The 14,315-nt window shown below is 54.9% G+C and overlaps 5 protein-coding genes across 5 annotated transcripts; 4 read left to right on the top strand and 1 right to left on the bottom strand.

Annotated features, from left to right (window-relative positions):
- Positions 1–601: 601 nt before the first annotated feature.
- Positions 602–2,266, top strand: SPBR_01593 (amidohydrolase family protein; the record flags this gene model as incomplete). The annotated part of the gene is made up of 1 exon (XM_040759903.1): positions 602–2,266. The coding sequence occupies one exon, from the start codon at positions 602–604 to the stop codon at positions 2,264–2,266; it is 1,665 nt and encodes a 554-aa protein (XP_040619945.1).
- A 3,401-nt stretch (positions 2,267–5,667) lies between these two features.
- On the top strand, positions 5,668–6,396 carry SPBR_02000 (uncharacterized protein; the record flags this gene model as incomplete). Its single annotated transcript, XM_040760309.1, has 3 exons — positions 5,668–5,707; positions 5,780–6,213; positions 6,349–6,396. The coding sequence occupies 3 exons, from the start codon at positions 5,668–5,670 to the stop codon at positions 6,394–6,396; spliced, it is 522 nt and encodes a 173-aa protein (XP_040619946.1).
- A 628-nt stretch (positions 6,397–7,024) lies between these two features.
- On the top strand, positions 7,025–8,485 carry SPBR_01676 (uncharacterized protein; the record flags this gene model as incomplete). Its single annotated transcript, XM_040759986.1, has 2 exons — positions 7,025–7,239; positions 7,312–8,485. The coding sequence occupies 2 exons, from the start codon at positions 7,025–7,027 to the stop codon at positions 8,483–8,485; spliced, it is 1,389 nt and encodes a 462-aa protein (XP_040619947.1).
- A 377-nt stretch (positions 8,486–8,862) lies between these two features.
- Positions 8,863–9,516, bottom strand: SPBR_02046 (uncharacterized protein; the record flags this gene model as incomplete). The annotated part of the gene is made up of 1 exon (XM_040760355.1): positions 8,863–9,516. The coding sequence occupies one exon, from the start codon at positions 9,514–9,516 to the stop codon at positions 8,863–8,865; it is 654 nt and encodes a 217-aa protein (XP_040619948.1).
- Positions 9,517–11,964: 2,448 nt separating this feature from the next.
- Positions 11,965–12,909, top strand: SPBR_01924 (uncharacterized protein; the record flags this gene model as incomplete). Its single annotated transcript, XM_040760234.1, has 1 exon — positions 11,965–12,909. One exon carries the CDS (start codon positions 11,965–11,967, stop codon positions 12,907–12,909), a length of 945 nt encoding a protein of 314 aa, XP_040619949.1.
- Positions 12,910–14,315: the final 1,406 nt, after the last annotated feature.

The following is a 14,315-nucleotide window of genomic DNA, read 5'->3' on the forward strand; positions in this document are numbered from 1 at the left end:
TAGCTAAGCGGGCGGCTGGATTCCGCTTGCTATCAGATTGTTTGAATCGAATCTCTGGCCGACTGAGGCGCTGCATCTTCTGTTCGCCTCTCCATTTCCTCTCCCTTATGTCGCCAATGACCGCGAATGCAGTGCTGTGGCAACAATGTCCCTGCAGCAAGTCTGCATCAGCTTGCTACCAGTGAACCCCCAATGTGCTGCATTTGTGCCGATACCCCAGCGGCAAGCTATCAGTTGTGCGGAGTCGTCCGCGTGTTAGTCCCCTCTGGGAAGGTCGATAGCTTAATGCGGTGGTTTTTGGTGATTTGGCGATTTTGGCGATTTTGGCGCGGTTGACTTCTCTCTTTTGGCGTCGTAGGGTAAGTCGTTGGCGGGGGAAGGAGCGGCATCGCAAGTGCCACATCGGCATAAAATACCGACTGCGTCGCTCTTTCTGTTTTTAGAATCTCGGAAGACGAGGAAGCTACACGATTGCCGCGGCTTACTCGAGGCAGGAGCACTTTCGAAACCTCGCATCCTCTTGATCCTCTCGCAACCACTCCGACATCTGCAACCCCATCTCCGCCCGTCCCACCTGCTACCGCTACCTTTCCATGCCACAATGTCTACAGTCTTTGTCAACGGCAAGGTCTTCCAGTCGGGCGCCGGCCCCGACGACGATGCCGTCTTCCACAGTGCCATGGTTGTTCAGGACGGTGTGGTGCGACATGTCGGCAGCGAGGCCGACTCGCCCGTCCAGGAGGCCAAGGCTGGCGGCTCCGCAACGGTGCACGACCTCGGCGGACGTACAGTGCTTCCTGGCTTCGTCGACGGCCATGTCCACCTTCTCGCGCTCGGCTACTCTCTCAACAAGGTGCCGCTCGAGGGCTGCCACAACATTGAGGACATCCGCACGCTCATCAAGGACTACGCCGTGGCAAATCCCAATGTCCCGCGCATCCTGTGTCGCAACTGGATGTTCTCCATGACGCCCGGCGAGGTGACGGCAGACATGATTGACGACCTGGACCCGCGGCCCATCTATATTGAGAGCAAGGACCTGCACGCGACGTGGTGCAACACGGCGGCGCTCAAGGACCTGGGCATCTACGACGACTTGGACAAGGTGATCAAGGGCGGCACGATCCACCGCCACGCCGGTACCAAGCGGCCCTCGGGCTTGCTGAGTGAGGCGGCCGTCTTTGACCTGGTGTGGCCGTACCTGTCCACTGTGGCCACGCTGCAGGAGCGCACCGATGCGGTCGCGTCCGCCGTCGACGTCTACTCGGCGCAGGGCTACACGGGCGTCGTGGACATGGCCCTGCAAGAAGAGTCGCTCGAGGCCATGATCCACTACGTGGCCACACGGCCCGACAAGCGCCGGCCCATCCGCATCGCGGCGTACTGGCTCATCAAGCCGCGCGACTCCGAGGCGGAGCACCTGGCGCAGGTCGACCGCGCCATTGCACTCGCCAAGATCCACAACGGCGCCGCCGGCCGCAGCGGCGAGACGCTGCCGTCGCTGCGCGTCGTCGGCATCAAGGTCGTGTGCGACGGCATCGTCGACGCCTGCACAGCGGCACTGACCGAGCCCTACGGCGACTCTGCGCGCACGGCCGCGGACCCCATCTGGTCGCCCGAGATGGTGGCGCCCGTCGTGGAGCGTGCCACGGCGGGCGGCCTGCAGGTGGCCCTGCATGCGATTGGCGACAAGGCGATTGCCATGGCGGTCGACACCATTGCCCAGTTCGCCGGCCAGAAGACGCTGCGCCCGCGCATCGAGCACCTGGAGCTTGCCTCGCACGCGGACGCCGTCCGCCTCGGTGCGCTCGGCATCACCGCCAGCGTCCAGCCGGTGCACGCCGACCCGGCCATCCTGCGCGCGTGGCCGCGCCTGCTTGGCGAGCACCGCTGCGGCCGCGCGTTTGCCTACCGCGCGTTCCAAGACGCGGGCGCGCCGCTGGCGATTGGCACGGACGCACCCACGGCGCCGCGCGAGCCGCTGGCCAATGCATACATTGCGACCACGCGGCGGTCGGCCCGGGAGCCGGATGCCGCCGACCTGGGCGCGGTCAACCCGCACTTTTCTCTGACGTTGTGCCAGGCGGTGACGGCGGCGACGCGCGGTGCGGCCTACTCTGTGTTTGCGGACGGCGAGACGGGCTCGCTCGCACCGGGCAAGACGGCCGACTTTGCCGTGGTGGACATGGCCTGGGACGCGTCCAAACTGTTGGGCGCGGTGATTGAGGAGACATGGTACGGTGGCAAGCAGGTGTATAAGAAGTGAGCGGCACGAGGCAGAGCCTCAAGAAAAAAAAACCAAATACCCAAACCTGAGATCCGCCTTTCCCACCAGCGGACCGTCTTTACACCAGTAGACGACGGCGTATCACGCTATGTGAGCGGCTGTCTGTTGGCTCAGGGGTAGACACGAGAAAAAGAGTGGGGTGAAAAACAAAAAGAAAGAACACGAACAAACACAGACGTAAACAGCCAGTGATTGGAAGTTGGCAGCGGCGTCCAGTTGAACAGAGTTGTACAAAATGATGTTACAGGCGTTTGTACGATGTATTTTCTAATATTTTGAAATCTACGACGTACATTGTCAAGACATCCACTAAAGTGGACCGAAGGGAGAAACACGCAATACATTGTACTTTAATCTGTCGTCCTGCAGTCAACACGCTCACGCTTGTATATTTACAAATTTCTTGATTTGCCAATCTGGCAGCACCGTAATTTGCCCGTTTTACGATTTTCTAGCGGTCCTGAGAATGCGCATGCCAGCCTTTTTGCCTCTTGTCTCCGATGTTGTCTCGACCTTTCCAGCTGTCGTCTCTTCATTTGTGTCGCCTTGTCTTGCCATCCCAAGCACGCTCAGGCGGCACGGCAAAAGGGAGCCGTTGGGCGGCGTCTGGTGCAGTGGCCATGGTTTCAGTACTGACGTCATTGTTCACTGCACGACAGCCGCGTCTCCACCAAAATATGCTCCGGGGCCACGGGGGCCCTTTACAACATGCCTGGGCATGAGGGCATGATGAATTCATTTTATTTTGTCATCCCTCGAGCCCCTCCGCTCCCCTCCTCGTTCCTTTTCGTTTGCTGCACAGTAGATGCGCCGAGTACAGACATGTCGTAGAGGCTGAAAGATCCTTGCAGCGCCCGCGGAGCCGGGACAATCTCCAGAAGGAGCATGGATCGACGGCAAGACATTTGCAGCATCGTCGACGTCAGCATCCGCGATGGAAATCGCAATGTGCAACATGGCATCTAAAGTTGCCTTCTGAGAATGCCCGCCGGACCGTCACTGCGTTTCGTCAAGGTGAAGAAGTCTATCACGACATTGCCAGGCAGTTAGTTCCCTTAGAAGGGCTGAAGGCGATGCCATGATGCACGTCGCACAGCGTGTTGACTCAATACGACGTCAGTCGAGGCAGACGGACCGCCAGCAAAACGGTGCACGGCATATGTGGCCCAGGAAAAGAGGAAAATCAAACCGAGCAGAAGCCCCAGGCACGCATCTTGGCCTGGAGGGCGCTGAGACGTTGCAGGGTCCCCACGCCAGCGTCAACCTTATCTCGGGGATCTCCTCTCGCTCATGACCATGGCGACCGTTCGCTCGGGCATTTTGAGGACAGGCACTCGATGTGCACGCAAATGCCGAGGGCCCAGCGTCGCTGTAATTACGACGTGTCGACGCTGTAACGGCGCTGTAGCCGCGCTGTAGCATGGTATTGTACAGGGCACCAAAAGCATTTCTCAGCATGTTCCAGGGAGTATCAGTGCGTTGTGCTGATGGTTGACACCCCGACCAACCAGATGCTCCAACCAAGTTACCCCTGTGACTGGTCCCTGCGGAAAGTCAGATGTCTGCAGGTCGCTCAATGTCGGCAGGTTGCAGAGCGAGCAGAGGTGGGCTCACTGGGCTCAGTTTGCCATAATTTTCAACGGACACAGACCCATAAAAATTAGGAACATACCCACCCTAGCCACCGTCCCACAGCCCACCACAGCCCACCACAGCCCACAACACCCGCATAAAAAACTGGGCAATGACGCTGCCATCCAAGATTCGATGCATACTACGTCATTTCTTCTCTTCGTTTTCTATTCCCTCGTTTTCCCTTTTTTCGTTCTCCGTGTTTTACCAGACTCGCTAGGGGCAGCGACCGGCACCAGAATCGAATGTTGATTCCCTCCCCCCCGTCGAAGGACTTCTCACACATTGAAAATTCAATGTCTCCTGAGACCAACGGCCCTCGTATTTACTCGTCTTCGGCGGTGTCATTGCCTGGCCCGTTCCTTGTCTGCTGTCTTCTCCAAGTCATTATGACATACGTCGTTTCTTCCGCGGCGTCTTGTTACTTTTAGTCCTGTCATCTCGCGCTTTCCAATTTGTCAGTGGGCCCCCTTCCCATCGTTTTAGTATATCCAACTTTGGCTTGCAAACCGGGAACGTGTCGCTTGGCTAGTTTCCGTCTTTCGAGGGAAACCAAAGGGGGGGATAAGGACAGAGAGAAAGGCGTGACAATCTTGCGGATCCCCTTGCTCTTTCCCATTTTTGTCGTTTCTTGCCTTCTCGGCCGTGCTTGCCTTCCATTTTCTTCCTCGTAATACCGCGCTCCTGCCTTGTTCCTGGCGCTGACTGCTTCGTGAGAAACAGGCAGTGTTTTCGCTTGCCTAATCCGTCCGCCATTTCGTCAGCCTACAGGGCATCTTAGTACAGTTTTTCGCTTTTTACCCCGCTATAACTCCCCCAAAGGCCCTGTAACTTACCTCGCTTGGCTCTTCGCTCCGGTGCTTCTTTTTTTGTCTGCGTCTCTCATTTTTTCTCATTTTCTCTCTTCCCCCCAATCCTACTCTTCTGCCGTCATGGTTTGCCTTTTCTCACAGCCTTGATCCCCAGACAAATTACGCCATATCTCTCCCTCTCATCATCCAAATCAAGAATCTCAAAGAATCTCAAGAATCTCAAGAATCTGGAACGCATCTCAAAGACAGCCGTTCCAAGGCGTCACACTAAAAGTGCGCCTCCCGCGTCTGCTATCTTACCTGTCGCGCCTTCCCCGTTCGCTTCTGTCCAGCGAGCCTTATTAATCCCCTTAGTTCCTGCGCCGTTTCCTTTCCAAGACTTTTCCCTCTTTCCTCTCCTGCTCCTCTCCTATTCCTCCTCTGTTATCTTCGCTTTGCTCGACATCTCCGTCTCTTCTTTGACTTCACCTGCCATCCACACCTCGCCTCTCTTGACGTACTCTCTACGACCGCCAGTAGTCATCCACCACGATCGTGAAGTTTTCTTCCTCCTACGCACCTTTGCAGCGCCCGCCTCTGTCCCTAGATTCCATCCCCCCGCCTCATTCAGCGCCTTCGGTAGCTTTCCAGCCAACACTTCATTGTTCGTCACAGCATCGCCAGCGTCAGCGCCTGTTCGCTTTCCCGCCCAAGTGATGTGTGCTAGAACACAGCGACACGTCTCGTCTTGACTCATTCTCCATCGGCCGTAGGGGTAGGTCGCAAACTCGAGCAGTGCTTTACGTTTTTTTTTTTTTTTTTTTTTTTTTTTTTTTTGTGGCATCGACATCGACATTGGCTGACCCTTATTTGTGTCTTTTTCCCAGCTTCGCTCTCACTTCTTCTATTCACCCTCTTCCTCCTCTACCAATTATCTAGACAACTAAACCCGTCGAAATGTCGACAATACAACAACTCAAAAACTTCATCCGCCATGGTGAGCAACTGCCGTTTCCTCTGCTGTGATCGATCTCGTCCTTGATCGTCTAACCGCTTCCAACCGTCACAGGCAAGCAAGCCCGCGTTGTGGACGAAACGACGGCGCGTAAGGAGCCCTCGTCGCGGAATTCACCACCCCAGCAGCTGAGCCCGACCTTGGCCACGACAACCCAGCAACCCACAACCCACCACGCTGTCTCCGACCCAGGTCGTACCACGCGCACCGTCCCCGCCGCCGTGCTCGACGAGGAGCCGGAGATGGCGCCTATCACCAAGACCAAGAGCCGGCGCGTTGCTGATGACGAGATCGCCAAGCTTGTCGCCGAGGAGCGCGAGGGCCGCAGCAGGTTTCCCCGCTATCCCGGCCTTGAGCGCTGGGAGCTCATCGAGAAGATGGGCGACGGTGCCTTCAGCAACGTCTACCGCGCACGCGACCGCACCGGCGCCTATCCCGATGACGTCGCCATCAAAGTCGTTCGCAAGTACGAGATGAATGTCACACAGGTTCGTGCATTTTTCGATTGTTCCGTTGCGTTTTCGCTTTCGTTTCTGTTTTGGTTTTTCGTTTCTCTCGCCCGAGCAAGTTGTGCTCGAGGATCCCGCATATGCGTCCCATGCATATGTTTGGCTGCGTCGTAGCAACGAGCCAACGCAAAGGGGGACAAAAAACAGGCAAAAGACAAATAAAAAAACGTGTTAGCATGCGTTTTTTTAATCTCGAGACTTTTGCGGGTGTTTTGATTCTTGCTGTTCGCCTCGCGTTGTTTTTGTTTCTGTATTCTTGCTTTTTTTTTTGTCTCTATTTTTTCATTTCTCCGCCTCGGATCGTTCGCCAACGCCAATTTTCGCCAACATAGGGAGACAAACACATCCATCCGAAATTCAAGCCGAAAGTGCCCAAGGCTGCAGAGGTAGGAACTCCCATTTACTTTTCCTTTGTATTGTTTTCTCCGCCGTGATGTTTCTTGACTTCTCAACGTCTGTTCTCTTTCCTCCTCCTTTCTCGTTTATATTCTCCCCTGTATCGCTTCCTCATCACGCTTGTATTCCTCCGCATGTCTCGATGTCTTCATTGCCTGTCTTTTGCCTATACTCTTCTTCCCTTCAACTCCTATCTTCGCTTCCCTTGATCCTTCCTCCTCTTCTCTTTGTCCCTTCGTTTCCCACCAGTCTTTTCATTTCTGCGGTGTCCGAGTGAATTCCCACTCCGTTTCCCTACCAATACTTTACTTTCATCTCGTATGGCTTTCACCACTTTTTGCCTTATATTCTAACCCGCAACTAGCGCGCAAATATCCTCAAAGAGGTGACCATTATGCGCAAACTCGACCATCCCAACATCGTCCGCCTTCTTGAGTTCTCTGAAGCCAAGCAGTACTACTACATTGTGCTCGAACTGGCCCCTGGTGGCGAGCTTTTCCACCAGATCGTAAAGCTTACCTACTTCAGCGAGGAACTGTCTCGCCACGTCATTGTCCAGGTTGCCAAGGCCCTGGAATACCTGCATGAAGAGCAGGGTGTTGTCCATCGGTACGCTCCTTTCGACCTCTCGATTCGCATTTCTTCCTAATTGCGAGGACCAGCAGCTAACTCCCAGTTCAGAGATATCAAACCCGAGAACATCCTCTTTTACCCAGTACCCTTTGTCCCCGCCAAGCATCCTAAGCCGAGGCAGGCGGGCGACGAGGACAAGGTCGACGAGGGTGAATTCGTTCCTGGCCAGGGCGCGGGCGGCATTGGCCAGATCAAGATTGCCGATTTCGGCCTCTCAAAAGTCATTTGGGAGACGAACACCACAACACCTTGCGGCACCGTTGGATACACTGCCCCGGAAATTGTCAAGGATGAGATGTACTCCAAGTCCGTTGACATGTGGGCCCTCGGCTGCGTCCTCTACACCCTGTTGTGCGGTTTTCCACCCTTCTACGACGAGAGCATCGAAGTTCTTACGGAGAAAGTGGCCAAGGGCCAGTTCACGTTTTTGTCACCTTGGTGGGATGACATTTCCAAGTCTGCACAGGACCTGATCAGCCACCTCCTCGACGTCAACCCGGAACGCCGCTACACCATCGTGGAATTCATGAAACACCCTTGGATTCGCGGCTCTGGTCCGACGCCCCGCGACGAGAAGGCCGTCGGTGCGGACGGTACTGCGGCCAAGGCTTTCGACATGTCCCGGGTTGTCGACGGCGATCGCCGCGGCGATTTCCGCTCCCCCGGTGCCGTCAACCTGCGCGAGGTCTTTGATGTCGGGTATGCTGTCCACCGCCAAGAGGAGGAGGACAAGCGCCGCAAGAACATCGGCGCCCGCACCCCCGGTGTTGCGCGCATGGTGGAGCTGACCGAGGCCGACGAGGAGTCATCGTCCGCGGCGTCGACTGCAAACCTGTCCAACTCGTCTGGCTCTACCAAGGAGGGCAGCAGCGGTGGCAACAGCGGTGTCAGTGACCAAAACTACGCCCACTACAGCAGCAAGATGGCGGCGGCGCACGCCAACAACGGCAACGCCGGCACCCAAGACCTCGAACATGGTATGCGTAATGCGAACATTGGCGGCGACCAACCCGAACAGAGGCGCGGCCGCGAGCGGGAACGTCAGCAGCCGGCGGCTGCCACAAACGAGCGCGGCTACGGCCAGCACTCGGCCACCGTGGCCGCCGCCGCCCGCCAGCAAGTGCGCGACCACAACCGGCAAAAGGGCGCTTTCGAACTGAACCTTGACGGCGCGACGCTGCTTGGCCGCCGCGGCGCGAAGCCGGCTGCACCCGTTGCATAGGACGATTCCACCCGTGCATGATTTTTGGTTTGCGATTTTATGTTCTGTTTTCGGCACTACATGATATGGCTTTGCTTCGCGCTTTGTTTTCTTTTTTCTCTCGTATTTTCTATTTCTCTTCTTTGGCGGACATAGGGTATGAACTGTTGTCTGTTCACGGTATTACCATTTATTTCTTTCGTTTCTTTTTGATTCTGTCACTTGCATTGGCATAGCAGCGTTTAGGGCGTTATGATATGTGCCTCTTGAATTTTGCACTAGTCTCTTCCTTTTTCAATCAAACTATATATGCCATCGCCTTCCACGTTTGCGTAACTCTCTTGCTTGCGTGTCCACTGCCAATGGCACCCGCACCTTTCCATCTGCAGTCCGGTTTGTCATTTCTGGGCCTCTTCGCTTGCCTCTATTTTCAACGTAGTGTCTCTGAGCGGCACTGCTTGCGTTGTCGACACCTGTGAATACGCGCAGGACCAGGCCGGGTCTGGGTGCCAGAGAAGCGTCGCCTGAAGCCGGACACCGCCGACCATGAGACCGTTGAGGGCAGCAACGGCTGCGTTAATCTGTTGCATCGTGTCGTAGTACATGCAAATCTGATTTTGCTTCAATCGAGTCGGACGGCGCTCGCCTCCTACAGCCAAAACGACCGGCTCGGCAAGACCGTGGTCCCGCAGCAGCTTGAGCATGTTCTCTGTGTCTTGCAATGCTTTTGGAACGCCGGCAAAAACCCACGGGTGTTTGCTGCGTTTGGGCAGTTTGCGGGTCCCGTAAACAAATATGGCGCAGGGGTACACGCTTTCGGACAAATAGAAGCCTTGTTGGCGGTAGCAGCGATTGAGTGTGTCTCGAGTCTCCTTCTCCAGCTGACTGAAAATGCTAGCTGGGTAAGCCACGATGCGTGCGAGGGCACCGAGCGTACGCACGGCATCCATACCCGGGTCCCGTGAAGCGCGGTCTGCAAAGGCGTGGCTGCGTCTTTGCAAAGAATAGCCAGGCCGAAAGCCCACGAACCGCAAAGCATCAAGCAATGGCATGGTGGCCTTATTTTGACCAAATCTGTATCCGGATGCGGCCAAGAGTAGAGGTGTGGCGACTTCTTGGAGGTCGACCCAACCATGGAACTGCTGCAGGAAGCCAGGGGCCAGTCGGTCAAGTGTTGGACGATTGTTTGTGACACCCCAAACGACCAAGATACGCCTGTTTTGCTTTCCAATTGCGGGCGAAGTGGCCTTGCTGTGGCCTTTTGATGGCGCGGTTGTTTCCGAAGTGGTCCAAGAATCATTGGCAGGCTTACGAGAGTGTGTCATATCGACGAGGTCCTGTCGAAAAGGCTCACGGCGCTTCGTCAGACGTTCAAAGTTGTGTTGGCCAAGGGAATCAGCCCATGCTTCAGGAAATAGCAAAGACTGAATTCTGTACTGCTGTAGCATGCGCCTCTCAATGTCGCCTTGCACATTTGCAAGGTAGAGCCTCATGGAGGGGCCCTTTCGTGAAACGATCTGCTGCCATGGTTTGTCGTGCGGCGACGGGCGTTTCTCCGTCTCGATCGCAGGCGCACCGAGATCAAATATAGTTGGTGCACGCCAGCCGTTCGGCGACAATGGCAGCTGAGTCTGGAGAGTTTGCTCTACCCTGCCTTGGGCTTGCGTTCCGTGTTTGTGCCATTCTCTTCCCCTGGCAACAAAAGAGTTGAGGTTTTGCCCGAGATGTTGTGCCAGACAGTCCGTCGTGGTTGTCATGCCCTTTTCCCCATATCGAAATTGCTCTCGCGTCTTGTGGTCCATGCGGTCGCTGAGCCTTGTACTGGCTGCTCTGATACCGTATTGGGCGACGACATCGTCAAGGTCTACCTCCTGCAGCCGGCGCCAGTCATGAGACGCAATGTTATGTGTCGTTTTGGTGCTGCCATTCCCGTGGATCGTGAGGGTGAGGTCCGCTGCAGGAGGGATGTTCGACGGCATATAGGCAAGGCCAATATGTGAGACTCTGGCCTCGTCGATGTGGGTGCTATTGTCTTGGCCGTGTCCCTTGACATCAACGGCCACATACTCATATTGAATCAGGGGCGAGTGAGCCTGGTCGCGAAGAGTGGCAAGATTGGCGATGCGTTTGTCCCTCTAGAAGTAAAACGGCACGTCGTCCTTTTCTTGCGTTTCTGACGTAAGTGAGCAATGGGATGCAGAGAGTGTGCGCGACGACGTGACGGAGGTTGGGATGTTGTGTGGTAGGTCTGAGGGTGCAGAGTCTCCTGCCTGCCGGCTTGATTCTCTCAAAGAAAGGTTCTCCGATGTCAAAGGTGCTATCGCCGGCGCCAACCGTGACGGCGAGTCAGCCTCTTTGCTTGGTGGTTCATACTCGAGCAGGTAACACATGTGGCCAGGCAAAAGTGCCTCGTCGACCGAAGACAGAGGTACAGCCATGGTGATACAATTGACAGTGCCGTGGATAAGGGTAAGGTGTCAAGTCGAGTCAGTTGAGTCCAAGGAGAGAAGATAGCTTGCAGAGCATCTCTTTGACCGGATTGGACTGCAAAGCCGAAGAGCAATACAAAAGGCAAATTGAGGCCAAACGACTCAGGGGTAAACTTAGGGGGGAAGGAGGACTGGTAGTTGAACGTCTTTCCTGAACCGGCAGGAGAATAGAGACGAGGGAAGGAGCGGCTGGCGAGAGACACAACAACAAACTGGGAAGTCACGACGGTAGTTAGGCGTCACTCTCTCTGGTGTGATGCTTTTGCCAGGAATGGAAAGAGCCAACGCTCATCCAGTATCGCATCGCGACGCGATATATTAGGCAATACAAACTTAATAAAATCCAAATGTCAATGTCTTTGTGCTTCAGATATCGTGAACAGTAATGAATCCAAGCCATATTTGGGATCTTTGCCATCTGCATGGCTTTTAGCTCGTTGCCTAGTTATCGACGGAGTAACATGCCTGGTTTATTTGTTCCTTTGACGGATATCACAAAGGCGTTGAGAATTGTTCTCTTTTTGGTGTTTCTTTATTTCTCGGGCGTTTTTATTCATTTTTTTATGTACCGTTAGACAATTTCTCATTGTAAGTAAGCTATCTCGTATTGTCTACCCAACGACCCGATGCATAGCCATTCGAGCCATTGTCGATGGCTTTGTGTCGTTGGTCGGTTTGCCTAATACGCCAAGATGTGCATCAGCATCAGCCTCCACCCTAAAACTGGTTGTCACTGCCGCGTATATGATGTAAGGTGCTTATGCCCTGCCGGGACAAAGAACGTCGCTGACCACATGGCGCAGCAGCGCAGCATTTGGCCAAATCGGGTAATAATTTCAGAATGAGAACCTTCAAAGAGCTATAAGATTAAAACGTGGTATCATTTAAGGTTGAGATGTTCAGAGATGATTAGGCGTGGAAACTGAACATTTTCTTTTCTTTTTTCATTCATGTTGACTTACAAGACTCTCGATCAACCTTTTCCCCTCTTCTCTTCATACAAGCCTCAAAATGACCTTCCACCCAAAAAAAGACTGCGGCATGGGCTTAGGCACATATGACCTCGGACCCGGCACCAATTCGGATCTCGGCTCCGACTCTCTCAGTTCCGGCAGATCGCGCTTGGGCTCCAAGATGGGCACCGGTGGCCTTGGCTGGTCGGGCGGCCTTCGAGGCGATCGAAAGAACAAATGGACGACGGTCCTTGGTCTCGACAGTGGATGCGAATATGGCAACGGGAACAGGAGCGGAAACGACTATGGGGGCAGTGAGGACATGGGCGGCTTAGGCGGACCGGATGATGCAGGTGGCGGATTCGGCACGGGAGATTCACCAAAGATATCCCTGACTGCTGCTTCTTATCCTGTCCACCTACCGGTTCTCCTAGACAACCTGAGCCGGCTCGAGACAGCTCGTTCCCGTGTCTTCAACGGCCTGGACAAGTATGGCGACGGCGCGATCCTGGTTATTTTTGAGAAGAAGTGGTTCAAGCGGCTGCAGAAGCTGTGCGACCACCTCGGTGCTCAGGGCCTGGCCATCGGCAGTCTGCTCGCTCACACAACAGCACTCCCTTCGCAGGGTCTCAATTTGGCCCTCCAAGGGTGGATGGCCGCGGCCACAAACAACCTGGGCACCCTCCACGGCGAGATGGAAAGTGTATCCTTCACTCACCTCATCACAATGGCTGGTGATATTGAAGATGCATCCGATATGGTGGATGCAGTCGACAGTGGTGACAACGGCGAAATCGTCGATACGGCAACAGGAATTGTCGTTGAGGGTGCCGCCGAGGATGCCTGTGAAATGTTGTTTGGCAGCGTCGATGCGCAACTAGCACGCTGCTACAAGATATTGATGCAGTGTGCCGCCGAGATGGACAACAGAATGATGCCGGCATTACAACAAGAGCTATCAGGAGGCGGCTGGAACGTTCCCCCTGGTCCAGGACGATGGTAAGCCTTTGTACCGGGGCTGCTGGATATGTGAATGTTGTGTATGATATGATGACAAAACTTGTAATATAGAATGGTTTGAATGGTAGATATATGTATTTTGATAGATGTTCACCTATTAACATTTCAAATAAATATTAAAACGATATGGTTTTGTGCTGCTAAACACGTCTTTGGCAAGGTATACTTCTGGACTAAATGTCACACAACCTTGCATATCGTATTCCAGTACCAATTACTCACTTCGATACAGTTACGGCCCTCTGTGATCCGCAGTCCTTTCAGAGGCACCAGCTGTACTCAATTTGTGTCGACTAGTCGATGGTAGAGGTTTACGGGCAATACTGTGTTTCGCGGACGCAGGTGTCGAACGTGCGCATTTCTGAGACGCACCAACGGGTGGGATTCCGGCGCAGACAGCATGCAGCCGTTGGACACCCTCGGCACCAAACTCTGCGTAATACATGCTCGAGAATGCTGGATCGTAGACAGCGGGAACTTCGTGAGGCATCAAGAACTGGCGGCCAAGTGTCGTGCCGCTGCCCAGGAGCCGGAGACAGGCGTTGACCTGACGTCCGAGAACCTTGTGTTCCATAGAATCCTTGGAGGCCGCATATACAGCACCACTGCGTGTGTATGCCTGTGCTGTGTGTTGTAGCAGACTGGCGAGGCTGAGAACAGGAGGCGCCGTTTCGAGCAAGCCGAGCGTCCCGTACGGGCCACCACACGTGCTTTCCTCGTTCCTAAAACAGTATGAGCCCTCCGTGCGGTCGATTTGGTAGAACGAATCTTCGCCGCTGTCAAACTCGTGGTCATTCACCCACTCAATATTGACCGTCACAAATTGCCCGTCGACCTGCAGCTGCAGGGTCTGAGGCCTGCGACGGTCAAATCGAAAGGCATTTTGAGAGACAGCGGCCCAGGACGGCAAGACGTCACGGGTGGCCAAGGGGCACACAATGGAAGGCTGGCAGACCGAATCTGCTCCGTCCAGCGAGTCGCCTACATCGATGCACCACAAGGGGTCGTAGAGGCGAAGAGCAAGAGGGCCGCTGATGGCGTAGCGAACGTGTTGAAGGGCCGTCTGGAGACCAAGCACTAAGCGAGCAAGTGAGTGGTAGTGGGCACGCATCGGAGAGACCTGGACGGAGAGAGAACCGGAGGTCGAGGAAGTGGCCGAGGAACTCGTGTCGTTTGATTGCGAAACGGTGCCGTTGCTCGTATCAAAGCTCTCGTAGCTGTCCCGCAGCTGCACAGAAGAATGATACGGACGTTTTCGGTAAAGAGTAGACGGTGCCGGAGACCGGGGGATGTCGGGAAGGGGTGGCAAGGGACGACTGGTGGGCAGAGGAGGCAGTGGCCGGGATGTGAGCTGGTGCACTCGATGGGAGTTGCATACGAGCTTCTCAC

This window comes from Sporothrix brasiliensis (assembly GCF_000820605.1).
Source record: "Sporothrix brasiliensis 5110 chromosome Unknown Cont18, whole genome shotgun sequence".
NCBI classification, from domain to species: domain Eukaryota; kingdom Fungi; phylum Ascomycota; class Sordariomycetes; order Ophiostomatales; family Ophiostomataceae; genus Sporothrix; species Sporothrix brasiliensis.